At 24.5% G+C, this 18,846-nt stretch overlaps 5 protein-coding genes across 5 annotated transcripts; 3 read left to right on the plus strand and 2 right to left on the minus strand.

Annotated features, from left to right (window-relative positions):
* Window positions 1-1,539: 1,539 nt before the first annotated feature.
* MKS88_005304 (uncharacterized protein) lies at window positions 1,540-2,121 on the plus strand (the record flags this gene model as incomplete). Its single annotated transcript, XM_067218554.1, has 1 exon — window positions 1,540-2,121. The coding sequence occupies one exon, from the start codon at window positions 1,540-1,542 to the stop codon at window positions 2,119-2,121; it is 582 nt and encodes a 193-aa protein (XP_067070519.1).
* Window positions 2,122-3,024: 903 nt separating this feature from the next.
* MKS88_005305 (uncharacterized protein) lies at window positions 3,025-3,867 on the plus strand (the record flags this gene model as incomplete). Its single annotated transcript, XM_067218555.1, has 1 exon — window positions 3,025-3,867. The coding sequence occupies one exon, from the start codon at window positions 3,025-3,027 to the stop codon at window positions 3,865-3,867; it is 843 nt and encodes a 280-aa protein (XP_067070520.1).
* A 2,098-nt stretch (window positions 3,868-5,965) lies between these two features.
* MKS88_005306 (uncharacterized protein) lies at window positions 5,966-7,811 on the minus strand (the record flags this gene model as incomplete). Its single annotated transcript, XM_067218556.1, has 2 exons — window positions 5,966-6,807; window positions 7,190-7,811. The coding sequence occupies 2 exons, from the start codon at window positions 7,809-7,811 to the stop codon at window positions 5,966-5,968; spliced, it is 1,464 nt and encodes a 487-aa protein (XP_067070521.1).
* A 2,321-nt stretch (window positions 7,812-10,132) lies between these two features.
* On the plus strand, window positions 10,133-15,991 carry MKS88_005307 (uncharacterized protein; the record flags this gene model as incomplete). The annotated part of the gene is made up of 3 exons (XM_067218559.1): window positions 10,133-13,869; window positions 15,407-15,760; window positions 15,934-15,991. The coding sequence occupies 3 exons, from the start codon at window positions 10,133-10,135 to the stop codon at window positions 15,989-15,991; spliced, it is 4,149 nt and encodes a 1,382-aa protein (XP_067070522.1).
* Window positions 15,992-16,875: 884 nt separating this feature from the next.
* On the minus strand, window positions 16,876-18,303 carry MKS88_005308 (uncharacterized protein; the record flags this gene model as incomplete). Its single annotated transcript, XM_067218560.1, has 1 exon — window positions 16,876-18,303. One exon carries the CDS (start codon window positions 18,301-18,303, stop codon window positions 16,876-16,878), a length of 1,428 nt encoding a protein of 475 aa, XP_067070523.1.
* Between the last annotated feature and the right edge of the window lie 543 nt (window positions 18,304-18,846).

The following is an 18,846-nucleotide window of genomic DNA, read 5'->3' on the forward strand; positions in this document are numbered from 1 at the left end:
TTTGCAATACCTTATGGAAAGCCAACTCTTGATTTTAGGAAAAAACAAATTATTGTACGCTAAAAATTTTTTGGTATATAACTAAAATTATTTGAGTAAAATTCATTTTTCTAAGTTGCGTCTTAAATACCGTAATGCAGTATAATTAAATAAACTATTAACTTTATAGTTTTTCTCTTTTCTTTGATTGTTCGCACATTTTTAATATGCATGTATATATATATATATATATATATATATATATATATATATATATATATATATATATATATGTATACATATGTGTATATGTACCCCTATATGAATATGTATTATATATGTGCATAAAAATTATGTCTAATCCAAAAAGTGAATATACTTTTGTTTTTTATCAATCTACATAATTTATGCACCATTCTTGTTATTAAACAAAACAAAAGCAGAAAAATTCTCCGCTTCCTGACATGCTAATTCAAAAATATTACAAGTATAAATATATATATTCACTTCATTTAATTAATTAGTAATGATATGCTCTTCTATTAAAATATGTCTAAATCAGCCAACTTTATTATATTTCAAATTCTATTTTTTTTTTTAAAGTACATCATATGTATTCCCTTATTTTTTTTTATAGTTACAATACTACTCACATTTAATACGTATGCTTACGTATACTTATGCATGCTGTATACATTTAAACTCTAACTCTCATGCTTCTTTTTTCTCGAATGTTTTCATGTAGGCATACAAGAATTATTATTTAATATGATTTTTTTTTTTTTCCATGTGACATTATAGAAGGTATTATACGATTCTATATATATGGGTGTAACATTTAATAAGATTTTTCTTTAAAATTGTAAATTTTTATTTTTCATCTTCCAGCATAAATGCGCTATATCGTTTTAAAAGGTAAAAAAAAAAAAAAAAGAGGAAAAACTTCGATTCGAACAGTTATATAGCACAAAATTAAGCAAGTGTACTTTTGTTTTGTTGGGTAAGTTTGAGTATTTTTCTAGTGACACGAAAAAATATATTTTTTAAAATGTTGTATTCTTTTTCACTGAAAAAAAAAAAAAAAATGAAAAAATGAAAGAAGAAAAAAGAAAGAAGAAGAAAAATGAAAAAAGTAAAAAGTAAACAGAAAAAAGCAAATATGAAATATAAAAATCTGCTTAAATAATAAATTATAGTTTATTGTTAACTTAATTTAATTCAATTTTTTCCCTTTTTTCTTTATCATATTTTACACTTTTTTCATTTTCATCGTATTGTCAGAGTGAATTGAGTTCATCTATTTTTTTATTTTTAAGAAGAAACATTATTTTGAAATTGTAGTAAAAGTAAAACAGGATAAAAATTTTTTTGTACCCTATTCTTTTTTTAAGGAAACATCTTTGAACTATTTTAAATTAACTTACAGTTCTATTCATTATCCTGAATATATCTTAACTTTTCCTGTATAATACGCATAATATAGATATAATACATACACACATAATATACGTATACATACACATACATATATAAACTCCCTTTTGTGAAAATTTTTAAAAAATGCCGCATCATTTAACTTCGTTCGTTGCCGCTTTAACTGGATCGATTAGTTCAGGAACTTGCTGTGGATGTATCCCTTTCACGTTTTCCCCTGCTGTTACACCTGCAATTGCATCTTCAACTGCTCCCATATCAGCAACCATACCTAACACAGTTGTTCCTGCTGCTGTTGCATCTCAAAGTGCTATAACATCAACACCAGTCTTAGGAAGTGTTGTTGCGTTTTTTGCCCCGTATTTGTCTTTTTATAAGAAATGTAATATCTTCGAAGAAACGAAAGAAAGTCCTAAAAAGGTGGACAAAATGTGTCAGTGTAATTTAATCAGTGCAGATGAACTAAATTATCAAAGTCATGATATGCTAAAGGAACAATCGTATCTTAGCAGAGAAGAGATTTTTGAAAAAAATACTGATAACGAACATTGCTCTAGTGATAATGAAACAGTTAATAATTGCAATTTAAATATTAAGGAGGAAATAATTAAGGAAGAATTGAATTTATTAGATCATGAAAAATCTTTTACCAGTAGTGAATATTCTATGCATTCCTTTCTAGAAGATGCAGAAATGGGAACAATTTAAAAACTTGAATATTAATTAATTAATTTTTAATCATGGAAATTCTCAGTTTGCCCTTTCTTTAAAGTATGTATGTATGTACATATGTGTATATTTGCATATGCTTCCACTTGAGAAGCATAAGTATATGTATATATATAATTGTATGTATATACATATGTATAGGTACATTTCCCAATTTTCAAAATTTTTAAGATGCATATTTTTAATTATTCTTTTTTCATTTTCCTTTATTAGAATTGTCTTTTGTATGAAATAACAAAATTTTTTTCTTTTTTTTATTAAGAAATGTGCATCCAGTTTAATAATGTTCATAAATAAAAACTACTAAACTCTTATTTTATTTTTTTTTTATTTTAAAATGGAATAACTTTTTTTCTATTTTGCTTTAAGAAGGAGTGTTGTTCATGAATTCATAGGGTGAAATTTAATAAAATATACCCTAAAAATAACATTCCATTTTATAATTACATAGAGTATAAGTGTGTAAATGGATAAATAGATATACACGCGTGTTTTACTTTTTTTTTTTTTTTTTTTTTTTTTACCATTTTTGTTAATATATTCCACTAATAATTTCTTTACTATAATTATTAAAACAAAAAATAAAAATTTTAAATGAACATTTAAAAAGATATATACTCTTTTTATTCTCCCATAAATTGTATTTTTTTTTTTTTTTTATGAAACATTAAAATGTTACTATAAGAAAATTGCAAGCGGCAAATAACAGAGGTATCTTAAAATGGGCGTGAGTAAATTTGTGCATTCTATATAACTAATCATCTCAAAATATTCTTATCCTGTACATATTCATACATCCAAACTTTCACATGTACATTAATGTATATATATATATATATATATGTGCATGTGTATATGTATCGTTTTCCTTCGTGTTTCCAAATGAGTATATTAAAAAATCAAATTAAAAATATAGAAAACAATATCTCATTTAAAGAAAAAAAAATTGAGACCTTAGATAAAGAAATTGGAGAATTAAAAAGAGCGTCTAACGTAGTTTATGAGAAATTAATAAATCAGAAAGATGTGTTTTTAAGAAAGAGGAAAAAAAATATATTAACGGAACTGAAAATAAATAGTTTAAAAAAAGAAATTATAGAAGCATGTAAATCTGCTGAACATACCAGTGGTAAAATAACATCTACCATTGAAGAATGGAAAGGAAAAAAATTGAAGTTGTACGAAAACGAGGTAGCAATAAAAGAAATAAATCATAATGCAATTGAACAAAATAGCAAATATCGTGAAAAGAATGATACAGTATTGTCAATTTTAAACATTTTTCTTACAGAGAAAACAAAACATAACAAAGATTTGAAAACATTACTTGAAAAAAAAAAGGATAAAATTAAAGCATTAAAAAAAGAAGTTAATAAAAAGAATAATCAGATTATTTCATTGTGCAGATATGTTTTAATATTAGATAATACAATGGTTTCTAATTTGCATATAATCAGAAAGCACATAAATGAATTAATAGCATTTCCTTATATAAAAAATCATAAAAGGGGAGAAACTTTTACTCCTCTTATATGTTTAAATCTAATAGATGAAGTAATAGAAAAACAAAAACAAAAAAGAGATTTAATTCAGGGTCCACATTATAGTGATGTCGGTGAAATACAAACAAGTGGAAACAGTACTCCTAAAAATGAGGATGAAAATAAGTTAGAACTTGCACTAAATACCCAAGAATTTATAGAGTTAGAAAACTTCTTATTATGATTCAAATGAAGATAAGTTTTGTTCTTGTTTTACTTAAAAAAAAATTTGCTCACATATATGAGCACATATGCACATACATATACCCATGTATATATACACGTACAGTTATATATATAAACGCCCATAAAAAAAATCTTCTTTTAAGTTAGTTTTTGTAAAAAAAAGGGGTAAACTTAAAAGAAACTACTATAAAAGGAAAATAAGTGTGCAAATAAACAAATATGTACAGTAGATGAAGCGAAAACAATACGTTCCTTTTTACATTGATATCTTCACAAAAACCATAGTTAAAAAGCAAACACAACAAGAAATTGTACAAAATATTATATAAAATAATGATAGTATTAATTTTAATTAGTTTTACATTTTACTGAAAAAGGTAGAATTTCCTTGCGCAACTTGCTGTCTTAAAAAAAGGAATTATATACTCCTGAGCAAATATACATGTATACATACACTTAATATTTTCCGCCTCCCTTTTTAATGCCTTCGAAGAGTATTAATAATTCTTGTTTTATAATTTTGTTTTTTCAAAAAACTATCCATATCTATAATATATTGTGCCTAAAGAAGATACTGTTTCTATTTTTATAAAAGCAGTAGTTTATATAATTACTTAATTCGCTTTACAAATATATATATATATATATATAACTTAAGGAAAGAGGTAATTTTCTTATCATTGATTCAAGAACAAATAAATTACATGAGTGTAATAGTTATTTATACTTGTTTGTACAAGTGATCACATGGAATAGTACATCTACATCTTTGCTTGTCTATATATATGCCACTAGACTTGTATACATTTACATCTATACATGTATTCATGAATATTGGCCTACATTTACATATATTTACATCTTGCTTAATACCCCATAAGTAGAGCTAATTATTGTTTATTTACGAAAAAAATTTCAGCGTATCTTGGGCGCTATTTATTGTTTAATTAATCAAGTATTTATTTGTTTAATCAGTCATTTGTTTAATTATTTAAATATTAAAATGTTTGTTTAATTATTCATTTGTTTAATTATTTAAATATTAAAATGTTAGTTTAATTTGTTTAATTTGTTTAATTATTTAAATATTAAAATGTTAGTTTAATTTGTTTAATTTGTTTAATTTGTTTAATTGATTATTTAATTGATTAATTGTTTATTTAATTGATTAATTGTTTATTTAATTGATTAATTGATTATTTAATTGATTAATTGATTATTTAACTGATTGTTCAATTATTTGTGTAATTATATGTTTAAATATTTGCTTGTTTTTAAATTTTATAACAAAATAATTTATACAAAGCGTAACTCAAATTTACTTGGCAACTACATTCTGAAAAGTGCTCTATGTTATGTTACAATATATGACTCCTTTTATCAGACGCACTAATATTTCAGACAGTTAAGACGTAATAAAACTTCTCAACGTATTAATTACTGCAAATTTTTTCATGGTGCAATTTTTTTGAATTGTTGAATTATATGAACCGCAAACATTAGTTGTATCATGCATACATATATATATACATGAAGCAAACAAAATGTGATTAAATACTACATACTATTCTATACTTATGCTCGGATATATAAAACAAATAAGGAAAAAATTTAAGCGATAAATTCGGCGACATATTATATAATATGTTGTACGAAATAACACAGAATGAATAGACGAATGCGTGAATAAGGCAAAGTAATGCTGTAAAAAAATTATGGGGAAGAAAAGATTATCGAAAAAAGTCGCTGAGAATATCTTGGCAAAATAGTTGCTTCCAATTTTGAAAAGAAAAAAAAAAAATGCCATTTTTTATATAACCATTCATTTAGCTAAATCTGATATTATAGTTTCTAGCTTGGCATTAATTGCTATTTATTAAAGTAAGATAAAAAATACTTTTCATAATTTTATTTTTTAATTAAAGTAGTTAAGCATGAATACTATTCTCAAACTTATCTAATGCTTGTAATGCTGCTCCATTACTCAAGAAAACAATATGCTTTGAAGCTACTTGGTAGGGTAACACAACACTAAATATATACACGTATAGAAACACTCAATATTTTATATTAATTGCCTTTTACTTTCTGCACTATTATTTTCTCGAGAAAGAACGTGAAAAGTTACGATTATGGGGTTTGTTATTACTCTTACTCCAGTAACTATCCACTTCTTCCTTACGTGAATCAATTGAATGCGATTTTCTAAATTTTTTTGTTTTATAATAATTTTTAAGGGAAGGAGATGGAGAATATTTTTTTTTGTATTTGTTAAAATATGGGGAGCGGGATCTATTGGCATAATTATTTTTTACATTATTGTAATTTCTCTTGTTTCTATCTTCTTTATGATAAATGTAATTTGAGGTATGATTTAATTTATTATGTAAATTCAAATTTGTTCTAAAGGAATTTGTTTTATTTCTTGAAAAACTGTCATATAATGGTTTTCTTAAGATTCTATTTTTATAACTATTCTTATCAATAGAGTGTTCATGAATAGGATTATATTTATTAAAAAAATCATTTCTCTGCATTTTATTATTTTTGTACCTATCTGTAAATGAATTCTTATAGGGTGTCCATTTTTCAAATTGAACCCATACTCTTAAAGAATTTTTTAAATTATTTTTTGCATCTTCTTCATTTAAATAACACGCTCTTATTAACAGCATGTTAAATCTGGACTTCTCATTTTTACAAGCAAATGTAACTAAATGTGTTCCCTTATCTGCCCACATATCACTTATTTCTGGAATTTCAAAATTTGCGTTATCCCTTTTTAATGTTTCAAAATAGTATTTCAAGAATAGTGATAATTCTTTTGCCCCCCAATGTAAAGGTTTATATCTTCCGAAAACGCACAGTCTCCTTCTCAGCTCATGATTATTGCAACTCCTTACATCAAGATTTCTTGGCCATTCCATTCCGTTTTCTGCTTCAAGAGAATAAAAAAAAGGAGGGAGAAATTAGGTGAATCACATGCATATTAAAAATTATGGATTTTATGTTGAGTAATCTACGGCACGTGCCTTCATAAATAAGTATATGTAAATGTATGTATGTGAATATATATATATATATATACATGTGACAGCTTGTATTCACTAATACATGCGATGTGGCAGTCTAAATTTAACAAAAAACCTTGCATAAATTTCTTTTTACATCCAACTTGTTCTTTTTTTAAAATCAATATTATAAATAATTTTCAATTTTTTATTTTACATTATTTTACTTTAATTTACTTTTTTTTACTTTATTTTTACATTATTTCTCTTTATTTTGTTTTTTTAATTTTTTTTTTTTTTTTTTCATACTTCTTGGTGGGGTTAATGAGCGTTTTCGGAGATTCCTGACAGTTCTATTTTTATCTTCATTACAGCCTTCTTCTTCTATTTCTACGTTCTTTTCTACATGACATGCATCTCTTTCACTATCCTGTTTTTCATTTTCTTTTTGTCTTTCCCTTTCTCTATGTCTCACTTTTTCCTTTTCATCCTCGTCAGGCTTTTTATAGTATGGGTGAATTGTTAATAAAATGTTCTTTTCATCCTTAACACTTCTTAGCATACAACTAGATAAGCTCTGAATTATTTCTCTTGAAGCACCATCATGACAAGCCAAAATTGCTGAAGGTTCATTCTTAATTAAATACACTTGTTCAATTAAGGGGAAAGCAATACTATCATTAATAGCTAACTTATAAAAATATTCTCTAAAAAACCAAGTAATATCGCATTTAGTCCAATAAACAGGTATGTTTGTTACAATTAAACACAATTCCTTTTTTATATTTTTATCATCAACATCATATATTCCAACATTAATTGGCCATAACACTCTTTTATAGTTGGTTTTATATTCTTTTCTCATAGCCCCATGTTCCCTATCTTCATAGTAAGATCTGTTCTCCGGAACATTTCTCTCAATATATTTCATTGGACTTCAAAAAATGGAAGTTTTAACCAAAAATGCAAAAAAGTCAGTATATTATTTTATGTTCTGTCTTTCAACTGCAGAGCATGCATATGTGTATATGTACTTAAATGTACATATATATATTCATATGTATGTACCTACACGTATACATAAGTATGTACGTATAATTAAGGGATAAGCATTTTTATGTAAATTTTTGTTGAGATAAATTCCTTTTTTTTCTCCTTTTCTTTCTTTTTTTTGATGTATAATTACTATAAAATATAAATTATTCAAGAATTGCAAATTACATACTTTCACATAAACCGCAAATAATGCAAAAAAAAAAAAAAAAACTATGAAATAAAAAATAGAAAAGAAAAAGAAAGAAAAGATAATGAAATATAAAGTAAAACTTCTTAGGAGCAATAAACATTTTTAAGTAGCGACATTAAGGCATTATAACAAAAAAATGAACATATAAAAAAAAAAAGAAGCTAAAATTGGCTTATTCGTTAAATTATACTTACTGTATCAACTCTCATTTATTTAAAATGTATTTTCGTTTTTTTTTTTTTTATTAATTTATTTTATTTTAATTTATTTTTTAATTTAATTATTTTCTCAAAAAGCGCTTTTTTATTGTAAATATTTGTACTTGTATCTACCAAATTAAGTGAATGCAAATGTTATGTGCAAATTTTTTTTGTGAAAGTTTACTTGTTTGTTGTGACATAAAAATGTATAGCCTATTTAAGCGTATTTTTTTTTTTTTTTTTTTTCCAAAAATGTTAAGCGACGTTCAACATAGGAAAATGAGTGGCTGGAATAAATTTACACTACAAAAAAAAAAATAATGCTACTCAACAGAAATATATAGGAAATACATTTTAACGTATTTTTATTCTCTTCCGCAAAAATAATTTCAATGAAAACAAGAATAATAATTTGCATCTCATACGTTGTATAATATATATTTGTATTTTTAAAGACTTCACCCATATACACTCCTATCAAAAAAAAAAGAAAAAGAGAGAAAAAAAAATTATTTTTTTCTTGTTAAAAATAAACAAGATAATATTATAACAAACAAGAATAGCTTTTAAAAAGGGGAAATTAGTAATATTTGTAATTATTCTTCATATTATATATTTTTATAATTAACATAAGGCTTTTTTTTTTACGAAATCGTTTCTTTCATAATTCCTAAATTGAAGCTTTTATTTTTAATATATTTTTTCATAGATTAGTATTTATATTCACTTACTTAAACCGTGTCCACCATGTTTTCCTGTCCTTTTTTTTTTTTTTTTTTTATATAAACATTAGCAATTGTGTCTTTAAAATAATGAAAACTATGTGTACGCATATATATAAGTAAACACACCCAAGACAAAGCAATAGTACATGTGCGCATTTCTTAAAGATATAAGGGACAACGTTTTGTATTTATGCCGAATGTACCGATCATTTAAGCGCTAACAGAGATGTAATAACGGTAATAATAATAATAAATATTTCTTTTTTATATATATTTTCTTTTCATACACGCACCAGAATTTTTATTCCCCGTTTTCAGTAAACTGAACGTCCACATAATTCCGCTATTAAGAGTATTTTTTCTTTTTCTTTTTTTGCTCCACCTTTTTTCAGCTCCTGAATTTTGAATTTTACGAAGGTATTTTTGTTTTACGCGTACATGCTCAGTCTTTTATTTTAACATAGTACTGATTTTTTTTTTTTTATCACAAATGGTTCTCCTAAATTGCAAACTTCCTAATGTTTAAATTTAAAAATGTTATGCAAATTTTAAAATATATAAAAATGCTTACAACGAATGGTAACGAGAAATTTTCAGAACAGAAAATGGCATTGAATGTGTTTCGTTCTAGCGATACTAACACGATACTTACAATACTTCATAAAAAAAAGGGGCACTTAAAAAATTAATATTTAATATATACACTACTTTTTAAGGTTAAATTTTAATATACTTGAATTTTTTTTTTTGTTTTTTTTTGTTATTATTTTTCTTCCTTTATCGGTATGTGCACTATATAACAATATAAAAACATGGAAAGAATAGTTTTATATAAGTGCTATTAGTTATCACTTTTTTTTGTTCGTAATATATAAAATATACTTTTCAGACATTTCTGTTTGCAATTATTTTATCATTATATTTTATTTTTTCTTTATTAACTCATCCATTCATTTCTTTATTCTTTTTGTGACATGTCTAAAACTTGCATTTCGTACACTTTATTTAACAATTAGGGGCAAAAAAAGAAAAAAAGAAAAGAATAAGGAAAAAAACATTAAAAACATAAAAGGGAGAAAAAATGAAAGTTCCTCCAGTAAACGATTTTTTGACCCAAAAAGGGAACATGGGAATAGATAATAACTCATGTAGTTCGAAAAAAAAAAACAGTAAAATTATTTCTTATTTAAAAAACGAATCTAAATTTTATTTTCTTTTTTCAAGTACAAAAGGAATAAAACGAATGCAATATTTAAAAAATAATGACGTATGTAATAAATCAAATTTTCACAATAACAGAAAAGAAATAAACAATATTTATAAGAATTCGACTAATTCGACTTTACCAACAATGACCAATGCCAAAGTATATGTAAAAAATGATTCTGTATATAATATACCTAGAATATCCACTAGCGAGGGTAACAGCCTTCCTTTGGAATCACCACCAGGAAAAAAAAAAAGAAAAGAAAAGCCTACTCTTCTTAACAAAATGATAAGATACAACAACGTAAAAGAAGAATATGAGCACTCTGAGAACTGTTCTAGCAAATATAAAAAATATTATTCTATAATAATAAAAAAAAAAGTAATGTTTCCAAGTGAGCACAATCTTACTGATATGAAGTATAATTACCATAACAATTACAATGATATGAAATATAATTCATTTATAAAGGGGTATAAAAGTGAAGAGAGCTCAGGAGTAAATACGCCAAATAACAAAAATAATTTACTTCCAAAAGTTGATAATAACTTTATTAATAATAACATCACGGTTAAAAGAACTATGTGTGATGTGAAAAATACTAATTTCAGTTGTGATAATTTATTACAAATATATGAACATAGGTACCTTCAGACTATTTCAAAATCAAGCAGAAGAGTAACTACAGCTAGATCATTTCAGCAAACAAACAATTCTCAACGTGTACTATGTGAGCGTCTTCCTAGCTTAAATAATAGCACAAAAGTGAGCCCTACGAATTATATTAAGCGCAACAGTCATAGTAATCATAGTAGTAATAGTAAACAAAGCAACTGTAGCACTGATAGTAAACATAGTAGCCATAGTTATTATGCGAAAGAGAAAATTGAAGCGAATCAAAAGGAAGAACACGACCTTAATCTTTATATAAATAATTCCGAAATGACAAATAACAATCCTAATTATAAACAAATAAACAAATCATATAGCATGCAACATAAAACAAAGACAACAGTAAAACATGATTTAAGTAGAGAACATATAAATGAAAAGGGTGTCATTGAAAAAGCTGGAAATTATGTAGGTAATATGGACGATGTAAACATTTCAAAAATACATAAAACAAGCACATATGATATGGAGACATGTCTTTCTAATCATTCATATAATATTCAAGTTAATGAATCTTCCATACAACATCCCATTTTTAATGATAAAAAAAAATCAAACGACACAGAAAAAATTATAAAAAATGTAGACAATGCTTGTAGTTACGGTAGCAATAACCTTCCTCCCATGCATAAAGAAGGGAAGGAGCAAAAAGTTGTAAATTATTATATCAATAATTGTAATGTGCATAACGATCTAATGAGACTAATAGGCAAAGAAATAAAATTAAGCAACTATAAAGAGTACGAATATTATTTAAATGAATTAAAAAATCATAAGGAGATATCAAAAAAAATAACTAAATTTATACCTTATCATAATGTGAGGAGTAAGAAAAATCAAATCAAAAAAAAAAAAATATATAGTGATCGCTTAAGGAAAAAGAAACATACCCAAGAGGTGACGCAAGCAAGCAATTTAGAAAAAATAAAAAAAAGGTCGAAGAAAAAAGAGGTGATCAAGAAAGGAGATAGACAAAAGTATTTACAAAATATAATTTATGGAGAAAACGCAGGGGAAAAGAAAAACTGTAAAGATGAAAGAAGCAAGTGTAGTGAACATACTAATGATGTTCTAATTTCGGAATTAAGAAATGAGGTGTACGGTAATGCCCACCAGCTGAAAGATGATAAATTAGTATGTGAGGGAAACAATGAACAAACAAACATATGTAAAAATCTGAAGTTAGAAAACAATATCAATATGTCTAAAGAAGAAAATAATAGCACTACAGATAGTGCAGATTCTCTTAGTCTTAAGAAATCTAGTACTCATGAATACAAAAATGGTAATTTAATAGGAAGAAAAAATGGTAGTAGTAATAGTAGTAGTAATAGCAGCACGAGCAGTAGTAGTAGTAGAAGTTCCCGTATTTGTATAGAAATCGATATGAAGATGACCGATAAAGGGGACTATAAAAATGGAAATAACTCAAAAAATGTAACAATAAACAAAAAAGACATATTAAAACAAGATAATAAAAAGTTATTGCTAAAAAATAGTGGACTACATGAAACTTTTGCGAAAAAAGATAGCACTAATAATTCAAAATTAAGAAAAGAAGATAGAAAACACACAAGCATTGTGAACAATGATTTATATAATAACTGTGGAATTCATAATACTATCAAGAATAATAGTTATGGACTTAAAGAAGTCCGTGAGAACATAAGTAGGGGACATAATACTCAAATAACAATTCATAAGGCTGTAAATTCCAATTCAAAGAAATATTTTTTTATAAAGATTGAGAATAAGGAACAAAATGAAAAACAGCATAAGCTTAAAAATAAGAGCTATCCTTTAAAAGAATATAAAAGTAAGGCAACAAAATTAGAAAATGCAAAAATATGCTCGGAGAATGAGAAAAAATGTAGAGATCGTAATATCAGTGGGGATACAAATGATGTAACACAAGTGAAAAAAAAAAAAAATTCTTTCCATAACAATAGTAATAATTATTGTAGGGAAGAAAAAATTTGTAGCCGAAGTAACCCTATCAAGACACAGGGGACGAATGAAGATAACGTTTTTTTCCCCATATTTATTGTCCGTAAAAGCAGAATATATATAGAGGGAAATATTAATGCATATATGTACTTAGCTAATAACATAAATTGTATTATTTGTAATATATTCAAATATCAAAAGAGGATTCTTCTTGTTCACACTTTTCTTTATTCTTTGAATCTCTTCGTATTCTATAACTTATTAGACAGTGACACGTTATATGAACAGGCGAATACCAACACTAAAGGAGTAATTTGCATATTGTACTTTCTCATCATAGAATTATATATATTATTTTTAAATAACGTATTTTACTTTTTCATAAAATGTAAGTTAAGAAAAGCTGTATTCGCTTTGGACAAAGTAAACTTAATACATACCTTGAGCAAGCTATTTCCTCAATATTCCTCCCTCCTTAAGAAACACCTTTTTTCAACCGATAGAAGTGTTAACTATTCTTTTTATAAAAACCTAGATTATAAAAATAGAAGCCATGAGGAAAAAGATAAAAAGTCGCAGAATTTAAGGTACTTCAAAAATACTAATTTTGTACTAAAAAATGAAGGCTCAGTGCATTTTGCTCATGACGAAATATGCAATAAATGGGAAAATAATATTTATCAAAAAACAAATAATTTAGATAAATTAATACGTAACAATACACCTTCTGTATATTACATTAGAGATTGTAAAAATATGAACGAAATGGACGAAGCAAATAAAAAACTCAGACAACTAATACGCGCACCAAAAGATACCTCTTCACGTTTTAACATATCTAAAAATTACAACGATTCATATAAATACATATCAGATAAAAATATATGTAATAATGCACGGTTTATGGATGATACTCCAAGGGAGAAACATACCGTCGTCTCAGTACGTGAACAAAATGTAAAAAAGGATAAAATAAAATATACTATATTGAAGTTAGGGCGTGAACGTGAATACATTGCGAATGAACATAAATATACTTTGGAAGAAAGTAGATATACTATGAATGAAAGCATAATCAATCTTATTTTTTTCTTATTCAATAAACAAAAACAGCTAAATTTAAATCAATTTTTCTTTTTAAAATTAAGGAAATACAGTAATATTTTATTTGTTTTTTTTGCTTCTTTGTTGATATACACTACAGTATTTTTGGAAATAAAAGATCCTTTCCATTTTGATGTAAAAAAGAATTTGTTTTTCTTCATTTTTGTGTCTCTTATAACACTCCTTCAAGTAATTTTTTGTATAATGATAGATATTGAAAAAGTATTTATTCATAAAATGAAAACATTCCTAAATATAAGGACAATAAATTTGTATTATCAATTGAATTCATACTTAGATTTGCAATGTTAACAAATATTTCAATGGCTCTAATTGTGGTACGTTCAGAAAAATTAGATAACAACACAGTTTTTCGTGCGAAGGTGGATACAAGGGCTTAACAATAGCAAAGAAAGCTAGTACTGGTGCTACCAAAGGAATAACTGCAAAACAAAATGAAACACCAAAATAAAGGAAAAAGATCTAGCAGTAACTAAAAAATCCATGAATTGTTTTACAAAATGGTCGAGTAAATATTATTGGTTTTAAATATATAAAATTGTTCCTTATGATTAAGAAGTCAATTGAAATTTATTTCCTTAAAAATAACAAAAATGAAAAGTTTACTTATAGCCCTTTTTTCTTTTTTTTTTTTCCTCTACAACTGGAAATATGGTCTCTCTTTCAAAAAGTAATAAATTCTTCTCCGTAGCTAACATGGTTAAACACAAAGTAAATATACATAATATTAACAGAAAAAAAAAAAAAAAATACACACATACAACCTACGTAAATTTACTTAGTTTGTTATTTTATTTTTGGAATTTAAGTAAGCTGACGTTATATTAAACTATTTGGACGAACAATATTAGAATTTTAAGAATTCTTTGTTCAAATTAATACATATTATGTAAGTTTCTCATTTTTACAAGTATGTAATATCGCTTTGTATCCTACAAAGAAATAAATTGTATTGCACTGTTAAAAAGAATAATATTTCTTTAACTTTTGAGCTAACATATAAATAACACTAGTTTTTTTGTAGTGAATTTTTTTTTTTTTTTCGTTTCTTTTCTTATTTTTGGCTAAAATGTGCACATTATATTATGCATCTTTTAAAAGTATAAAGGTAATTTCTCTTTCCTTTCCCTTTTCATTTTTTTCTTTTTTTTTGTTTTATATTTGTAAATTTAAAAAAAAGTATTCATATCTTCATGTAAATGTTTAGCAAACGCGTAAAGTTCGAATTAAATAAATGGTGTTTATTTGAATATTTCTCTATCAAGCAATTTTTTTTTTATTTTCTTTCGTAACCAACGGAAATAACGTGCAGCAGATAATATACGTATTTTTACATCAGTACTTTCAATTGAATATGCATATGCAATTTTTTAATTCATTAACGAAGAATTTTCATTTTTTTAGAACATTTGTTGATGTAAAAAATAAAAAGAAATTTTGTAATTTTTTTAAGTATGAAATTAGCACAAAGATAGAAGATAAAATAGAACAGAAACCACAGCTAAAATTATACCATATTGATAGCGATAATCATACATTAAAAAGGATAGAAAAGGGTATTAAAACAAAAAATAGTTATTCTATATATATATATAATTTGTTCAATAGTTCTATTTATGTTCTAACTAATCATACAAACGAAGAAGAAAATTCCAAAAAAATGCTATACTTTAAATGGAAAGCTAGGAAATCGTATAAAAAAAGAGTTCTTAATTTACCATCCACTAAGTCTAGAAGAAGATACGCACAAAAAAATAGGTAAAAAGGGGTAGTACTTAAGAATACACAACCGCATCAGTAAATACCCATACAAGAATAGCCAACATATACTTGCACACAAATACATATATAAAAACATCAATAACATATATTATAACAAAGTATTATCGGAAGAAACCTTTTCTCACTATCCTTTTTCCCTTTTTTATTAGAATTGCGTTACATAAATTTTGGATGTGCATATGCTGCTATACCTTGGCACCCACATAATGCATTTTTCTGAACTATGAAATCATATGAAAACAATGATATTTTTTTGTTAACACTCAATTATATTATTGTGTTAATAAATCATTACAAGAAAAAAAAAGGTATAAAAGGTTTATATATATATATATATGTATATATACATGAACTTATATATATTTATGTATACCTTATAAAACTTTTGCATAAGGCATTTTTTTTGAAAGAAATTTGACTTTTTGTAAAAGTATGCAAAAGTTGTATTTTCTAAAAAAAAAAAAAATACCTGTATAAATAAGTTCATTTATTAATAAACAGAAACATACTCAACATACGTAAAAATGAGTATACATATATATGTATATAAATGACTGCACAAATATGTATAAATGAAAAAATTGGATATAAAAGCAATAAAATTAATTTATAAAATATTTTTTATAAGGAATAAAAACATTAAAACCCTTTTTTTTTTTTTTTAATTTGTGTATCTAAAAAAGAGTTTTTTAAATAATATATGGGAAGGGCGTGTAGTTTTACAACAGATAAACAAAAATATAATATATATAATATAAAATATATTACATATTGAACATAACACATATATAATATTTATACATACATGCATACATAGTTAATAATTAATAACTTCTTATCTTTTATGAAATATGCATTTATGCTAATTTATTTTAATTCGTAATAATTGACATATTATTTATTTTTTTTTTTTTTCTCAAAAATTTTTCATAGGTAAAATTTATATTGCACTAATATAATTGTTATACTCCTTATTTTGTCAAACTAAAATTTTTCATCACTTTAAAATATTTTCCCCTTATCTTTACGCTGTCTATTTTTCCATTTTCTCTGCTTATTTTCCATTTTCCATACATTGTAAAGATACTACTTTAAGAATTTAGGGAACTCATTTTAGACCTCATAGGTATATAATAAAGAAAATCCAATATATTAAATCCCTTTATAATTCTTTTAACTATTAAATTATACTCTCTTTTGGACGATTCATATATATTTGCATGCCTACCATTTTTAAATATATAAATATTTTTTAATGGCAGTAATCGATTTTCCTTTACCTCTTGGGATAGTATATTCAACATGGAAATATTATCATTAAAGGAATGTAGAATATAAATATTTGATGGGTTTATATTATTTTCATTAATTAATTTATTAAAATTGAAATCATATAAATGTCCTTTTAATTGGTTATTTAATAGCCACATAAAAAAGGATATAAAATAGTTTAAAATTGTCTTTCTATCATATACATTATTTATATCAGTATTTGCTTTCATATTTTCTTCGCTAATTTTTTTTTGTATATCACTCAAATTGAAATGGATGTTGATTGTTCTGTGTAAATTTAGTATGGGTGAATCAAATATGTATTTATCAATATAAATTATATCTTCATCTTTTGGTTTTTCGTTATTATAAGGTATAATATTTTTTATAAATTTCTGTTTTGATTTACTAACAATTTTATTTTTATAATGTTTTGATAATAACAGGACAAGAAGATTTGTAGATGATTGTGTATATACATTTACGTCATTTAATGCCATGTTTTTTTTGAAATAACTTAAAATATTATATATGTCATCTACACCTCTTTCATTGAAATTCTTCATATCGGGTATAAATATATTAGTATCATGATGAACATTTAATTGTTTTAAAATATTTAAAAAGAATAAACAGGCTTGTCTATTGCTATTATATCCATGTAATAATAAAAATAATTTGTTACTTTTTTTGTTTGATTTAATTAACCAACCTCTGATGTTGTTATTATTAGGAATTTCTATTTCTTCATATTTCAAATTGTACATAGCAGGTGAGGCATTTTCACACAAGTTGTAATTATTTAATATATAAGGGTCATTCATTTGAGAAACCAAGCTATCGCAATTAATATTTATTAAATATAAGAGAAAAAAAATAAAATATTTTTTTAAAAAGACATTTTTTATATATAAAAAAAGCTTGTTAATAACATCATGGAATGTTTTGTGTAATATGTCTTTACTTGTGTTTAAACATTTAAATATTTCATTTTTCATTATCTGTGTATTGGAGTCATACAGGGCATCTTGTATGTATTTGTAACACTTGTTCTTTTTCCCATTTTTCTCAATATACGAAAAAAAATAGTTGTTTAAGTTGTTTCCTTTTCTGTATAATATTGAAAGTTTTTTTTTTAATACCTTGTTAATATCAAATATTGCTGAATCGTTAGTATGAATTTTAACACAGACGTTTTCCTTCAAAAAAAATATTACTAGAAAAAAAATTATAGAAGATAATTTCATCTTTTAAAACAAATTTATAAACAAATAGAAAAAAAAAAAAAAATAGATAAATAAAAGTGATAAATAAAAATGATAAATAAAAGTGATAAATAAAAATGATAAATAAAAGTGATAAATAAAATGATAAATAAAATTGATAACTAAAAGTGATAACTAAAAGTTAAAATAATATACACACATACACTAAAAAAAAAAAAGAAAAATGGAAAATGAAAAGGAAAAGGAAACATGAACAGGCAAAAATATGAAATTATTAATAATGAAAAATTAGAAAAAATTATGAAAATAATATAGTATAAATACATTCAATTTACAAAATACAACTTATAATATTTTTTTGTGACAGATGAAAGTGTGAAAAATAGAGAAAATATATAATATTTGAAACTATTATCATTATAAATAACAATATCAATTTAAGAATAGTAAAAAAAAAAAAAAAAAAAAAGGGAAATATAATGAAATGAAAAGCTTATGAAAAGGAAAAAGCTAAATAATATTTTGTGTTTTAAGTTAAATACTTTTTAATATACATATATATAC

This window comes from Plasmodium brasilianum, chromosome 14 (assembly GCF_023973825.1).
Source record: "Plasmodium brasilianum strain Bolivian I chromosome 14, whole genome shotgun sequence".
NCBI classification, from domain to species: domain Eukaryota; phylum Apicomplexa; class Aconoidasida; order Haemosporida; family Plasmodiidae; genus Plasmodium; species Plasmodium brasilianum.